This window comes from Nicotiana tomentosiformis, chromosome 8 (genome assembly GCF_000390325.3).
Source record: "Nicotiana tomentosiformis chromosome 8, ASM39032v3, whole genome shotgun sequence".
Taxonomy (NCBI): domain Eukaryota; kingdom Viridiplantae; phylum Streptophyta; class Magnoliopsida; order Solanales; family Solanaceae; genus Nicotiana; species Nicotiana tomentosiformis.
In genome coordinates this window covers 122,926,990-122,933,097 of record NC_090819.1, presented here as the reverse complement: position 1 = coordinate 122,933,097, position 6,108 = coordinate 122,926,990, and the positions used below count along the sequence as shown (strand labels likewise).

The window sequence follows — 6,108 nt, the reverse complement described above, 5'->3', positions numbered from 1 at the left end:
CTGGCCCTGAGCCTCATTCTAGCCTGCTCTAGTAAGAGGAAACTGACTGGTACCCTCTCCTATAGCTGTATCAATCTGTATACGATCCGTCTTCTTTCCAGTCGAAGGCATCGCTAAAAGAAAATAAGGTGAATATTAGAGATGAACATTTATGACTCCGCTCTAACGCACTATCTAGATTCAGAAGGAAGGTAACAGCCCTAAATGTCATGTAGCCTCCTGATTATAAATGTGGCACATTACACATCCATTATCAAGAATTTACTAGACACAACTCATAGACAAACGGACTTGCTCTGATACCAAGTTTGTCACGACCCCAAACTGGAGGGTCATGACTGGTAACCGTCCATACTTGTCGAGCACCGACGTATATTTTATCTAACCTTTTTTAGTATCTGTAAGGTCCAACGAGGTCAACATAAATGGTATACATGAATCACAAACAATCAACAATGATAGATAACGGCATAAACACATATAACATGGGCCGGCAAGGCTATCAAAAAGCTATATACAATAAAACCTACCGTCAAGGCTATCCAAAACTATACATGAGACGACATCTGTTTATGAGCCTCTAAAGAAACATAAGTGCTGGAACATTATTGGAACAAGGCCTCGGCCTACCCATAATGTCTATAATAAAAATGCATACCAAGACCACGGCAAGTCCAGAGAAGGGGTCTCGCCAATAATGCTGAACTGAGTAGTCTACCGTGGTGGGGGAGCTTTCTCTACTTTTCTATCAGGACCTGCAGCATGACATGCAGTGTCCACAAATAAAAGAGACGTCAGTACAAATAAAGTACTGAGTATGTAAGGCAAGATAACATAATTAAGAACAGTAATGTAAAAAAACCGTGAATAATAAAATTTACTCCCAAATTAAAACGCGTACCCATATGCACCATCATCATGACCACGCCGGTGGCCGGACAGCCAGTGCGTATTGACCAACCAAAGGACCCAGCGACTGATACGACCACATTCACAAACACGAATCAGCCAAAAGTGGATTATATGGCAGCTTTCAAAAGTAAACCTAGCACGAGTTTGACAAAACAGAGCTCTTTGCTGGTGGCGAGGCAGACAACGCATAATGGAATTCCGGCAGTTATTTTCAAGGATAGAGATTACTACGGAGTAATGGTGGATGATTGCAAACTGACATTGTTCGGTAAATTCACTTATGGACAACCAAGAATTGAAGAAATTAGGGAAACTTTTCTAGAGCAGATACCATTGAAAGGAAAAGTGAAGATTGGAGTATGTGACTATAGACATGTCTTCATTGATTTCAACACAGAAACAAACTTCAACGAGGTTTACTTCAGATGATTTCTGGGAATTACAGGTAACTTGATGAAGATGTTTAAGTAGTCGCCTGACTTCAATCCGAATGAAGAGACATCTCTGGCTCCTGTTTGGGTTTTATTACCATAATTGAAGTACCATGTATACAACTGGGATTATCTTAATCAAGTCCTAGCACAAGTTGGCACACCTCTAAAAGAAGATCTTGCAACAATTGGTAGATCAAGACCCAACATGGCAAAGGTTAGAGTGGAAGTAGACCTTTCGAAACCTCTCAAAAATTCAGTGTTTGTAGGCTTGGAGGGGCTAGGAGAAGGGTTGAAAGGGTATGAGCAGAAACTCGAATATGAAGGAGTACCTTCCTATTGCAAGATGTGCAAATTGTAGGGCCACAGTATCCATAACTGCAAGGTAGAAGCAAGGAAGGTAGTTATTCGGGAAAGTAAAATTGGAGAGGGAAATAAAAATACAGGAGAAAAACAAGCTTAACCACATGTTCAAAAGAAGACTGAATCTATAGAAAATAGGAAAGACAGTACAACCTTCGAAGCAGTACAAGGAAGTGGCATCAAGAAGAAACAAAGAAACAGGAAGAATAAAGAAAAATGGGTTGAAGGAGTTTATAAAGTGGTTAAAGACAACAACATCAAAGAGCCAACAAAGGACCATAACACACAACAAAAACAAGTTATGGTAGGAAAAGAAAAGGAAACAGAAAAGGAAGTTGATAGAAATATTAAAACGAGAAAGAAGAATAATCCTAAGAGGAAAGCAGGACATTTACTGAAAGTCAAGAACTTTCTATGGAGTAAACAAAAAGTTAAACATGCAGCAACAAAAAACTTGAAGGAAGGAGTTAATAGGCACAAAGTCATTGAGAAGTTGAAAACAACTGACAAACTTGTTGAGCATCCTAAACAGGATATCGGTGATCTTCAATCTGCCACAAACAACATGAAGGGCGGCACATCGAGTATTGAGGAGCATGCCATTTATCAAGAAATACATGCCCCAGTTAGTGCCAACAGTGTTGAAAAACTAGCAAAAGGGGGACAGATTATGATAGACCCGGGTTCATTGGAAGTCATTGATGATTCAGCAGTTCATAGGAGACATGGTCCAGATATCCAAAGGGGGAAACAACATATAGAGGAACACAATGATGATGGGTATGATAGTGAGTACATTGATAGTACACAATCAGATGGGTTTTGCACCAAGGATGAGGAAGAAGTGGCTGACAGCTTAATAGAAGCCTTCACACCCACACACAAAGAGCCTATAAACCTGGTGGAGAAGGAGGTAAGACTGGTGATCGCACAATAGGGGCTCTCACCAAGAGGCTCCAGAATGAATAAGCTCAAAGGGGAAGGAGGCCAATCCAAGCCTCCTACAACCAAGAAATATTAAGGTGCTCTACAACAACCCCATCAGTTTTAAATGATTAACATCATAAACTGGAATATTATGGGTATGAAGTCAAAGGATGCATGTGAAATACTCAAAATATTGGTAGGGAAATGTAGGGTGGATTTTGTAGCATTACAGGAGCCATTTCTTGTTGCTAATCAAGTGGAGGAATTCAGAATAATTTTGGGATTTGACTTTGCTAATGTGAATTCTAACAAAAAGATTTGGTACTTTTGGAGGTCCACATTAAATTGTACAGTGATTAATAGTAGCAGACAACAAATTTCTTTTGAAGTAGATGATGGTGAGATGAAAAGGTGGATTACTGTGGTGTATGCAAGAACAACAGTAGTTAAGAGAAGAAGGCTATGGAAAAGGCTGAGTGAAATTCATGAGGAGGTGAATGGTCCTTGGGCAATTTTGGGGGACTTCAATTCCATTATGGTAGCAGAGGAGAAGAAAGGGGGGATTCCACATACTTTGAGTAAGAGTATTGAGTTCATATAATGCATGGATGATTGTATTATGACGGATGTTGGCTATAATGGCTACCCCTTTACATGGTGTAATGGCAGAAGAAGGAGGAGGACGATCAGTAAGAGGCTGGATAGGGTGTTGATAAATGAAGATTGGGCGGAGGCTTATCAGTTTAATAGGGTGGATCATATAGACAAAACAGGATCAGACCATAGCTTGATACTGTTCAGAAGTGGTAACGAGGAGGTTGAGGCAGTAAAATACTTCAAATTCCTTAACTTTTGGACAGAATCTGAAGGCTTCCTTAGCATTGTTGAGGGAATATGGTCAATGGAAGTACGAGGAAATTCATTGTGGAAACTTCAACAAAAATTAAAAGCAGTCTCTAAAGGCCTTACTTCATGGTCTAAGGAGTCAGTTGGGAATGTTTTCCAAAATGTTAAGAAGCTGGAGGAGGACATTAGCTAATTAGAAGGATTATATGAAGCTAATGAATCAGATGCCAACAGAATAGCTCTAAACAAAGCACAGGCAGAATACATCAGTTGGCTAAAAATGCAAGATTCCATCCTGAAGCAGAAGGCAAGATTAAAAAAGGCAGAAGGGGGAGATACCAACACCAAATACTTCTACAGTGTCATAAAAGAGAGGATGAGGAGGTCACACATATTCAAAATCAAGAACGAGCGAGGATAATGGAAAGAGGGAAACACATCTATTGCGGATACAATAATTGAACACTTCAGTGAACTCTTCACGCAGCCTGCCAATGACAGTGATATGAACATTGTGAGAAATGTAAATGTTATTCTAAATCAGGACGATAATGAAGAACTAGCAAAGATACCATCTGAAGAAGAAATAAAGAATGTAGTTTTCTCGATGGATCCAAATAGCTCGCCGGGTCCAGATGGTTTTAATGGTCAATTTTATCAGACTTGCTGGGAAATTATCATAATTGATGTCTGCAACTTTGTGAGGGCAGTGTTTGGAGGAGCATACCTTACCAAGTTCTTCACACATACAAACTTGATACTCATTCCCAAAATGACATCGCCTACCACATTGTCGCAATTAAGACCTATCAGTCTCTGTAATTTTTCTAGTAAGATAATCTCAAAGGTGTTGACCATGAGAATCGCCCCTATGCTACCACAGTTGATTTCAGAAAATCAAACAGGCTTTGTGAAGGGCAGACAGATAACTGAAAATATACTTCTCACTCAGGAGATTGTGCATGGGATTAAGAATGCCAGTGTTTGAGGAAATATAGTTATCATGCTCGATATGTCAAAGGCTTATGACAAGCTCAGCTGGAACTTCCTCTCAGTAGTTCTAAGAAGATTGGGGTTTGCAGAAGGGATTATTGAACTGATTCACAGATTATTATCCAATAATTGATACTCTATTTTAATTAATGGAACCAGAAATGGTTTCTTTGTCTCTTCTAGAGGACTAAAGCAAGGGGATCCTTTATCACCTGCTTTATTTATTCTAGTTGTTGAAGCGTTGTCTAAAGCCTTGAATCAACTTCATGAGAATGAAAGATTCACGGGGTTTACTATGAATCCTAAAGGGCTTAAGATCAATCATTCAAGCTATGCTGATGACTTAGTGTTCTTTACTTCAGGGGACAAAAAGTTAATAAAGCTCATCATGAATGTGCTTAATGAGTACCAGGAGGCGTCTGGTCAGGAAATCAACAAAGAGAAAGCTTCTTCTTGATGCATAAAAATTGTGATAGGAGAATCAGCAGAAGGATAAGGAACTGGACGGGGCGTACCTGGGTTGTCCAATTTATGTGGGAAGGAAGAAAGTGTGTTACTTCTCAAGCTTAGCAACCAAAGTTCTACAGAAAGCAGGGGGTGGCAGGGAAAATTCCTTTCCATGGGCGGAAAAGCTCTTATTATAAATCATATTTTGCAATCTCAAACTTTCTATCTATTAGCTGCCATGGTACCACCCAAGACCATAATAAGGCAAATTGAAATGTATTTATCTAATTTCTTCTGGGGTCAGAATGAAGGGAAGAACAAACATCACTGGAGCTCTTGGGGTAACATGAGCTATCCTTACTCAGAGGGAGGTGTAGGCTTCAAAAGATTGCAAGATATATGTAGCTCATTTGAAGCAAAGAGATGGTGGAGGTTTAGAAGTGAAGATAATCTATGGACTGAATTTCTTCTGGCCAAGTATTGTCCTAGATCTAACCCTATATCTAAAGTTCAAAATACAAAAGACTCTAGTATTTGGAGAACCCTACTACAAATCAGAGAACAAATAGAGCACAACATTATGTGGTTGGTAAATGAGGGCAACATACTATTCTGGTGGGACAACTGGTCCAACCTAGGCCCCATACATCAACTATGTAACTCTAGCAATAAGCCTGGCAATAAAAAAGTTTGCGACTTCATCCGAAACAGTACATGAAACTCAGACCTCCTCGAAAGCACTGTACCACAATATTTTGTTGCTAATATTTTAAAAGTGGAAATCGGAGACACTCAATGTAAAGACAAAGCTATCTGGACTCTAAATCCTCATGGGACCTTCTCCTGTGCCGGTGCTTTCCAAGTCTTAAGGCAGAAACATGAACCAACTTCATTCTTAGCTAATGTTTGGTGTAATGTAGTTCCTTTTAAGATCTCCTTTCTCTGTTGGAGAATGATGAAGAGGAAGCTACCTCTGGATGACACGGTCCACCTTTTTGGCTTCAACACGGTCTCTCGATGCACTTGCTGTAGAATCCAAAGGCAGAAAACTCACAATCATGTCTTCGCGTCAGGAGAATGTGCTCTCAAGGTTTGGAACCTCATTTCTAAACCTCTGGGTATTCATGTCAGAGGTATGAGTATTATGAATATTATTAAGCATTGGTGGAATAGACATGCTACAAACATC

The 6,108-nt window shown here is 39.7% G+C and overlaps 1 protein-coding gene across 1 annotated transcript; it reads left to right on the top strand.

Annotated features, from left to right (window-relative positions):
- Positions 1–3,252: 3,252 nt before the first annotated feature.
- On the top strand, positions 3,253–3,672 carry LOC138898082 (uncharacterized). The gene has a single exon (XM_070184117.1). The coding sequence runs from the start codon at positions 3,253–3,255 to the stop codon at positions 3,670–3,672; it is 420 nt and encodes a 139-aa protein (XP_070040218.1).
- The last annotated feature ends 2,436 nt before the right edge of the window (positions 3,673–6,108 follow it).

Excerpts from the sequence above, each read along its gene's own strand:
- LOC138898082 (XM_070184117.1), top strand. The coding sequence starts at position 3,253 with ATGACGGATGTTGGCTATAATGGCTACCCCTTTACATGGTGTAATGGC.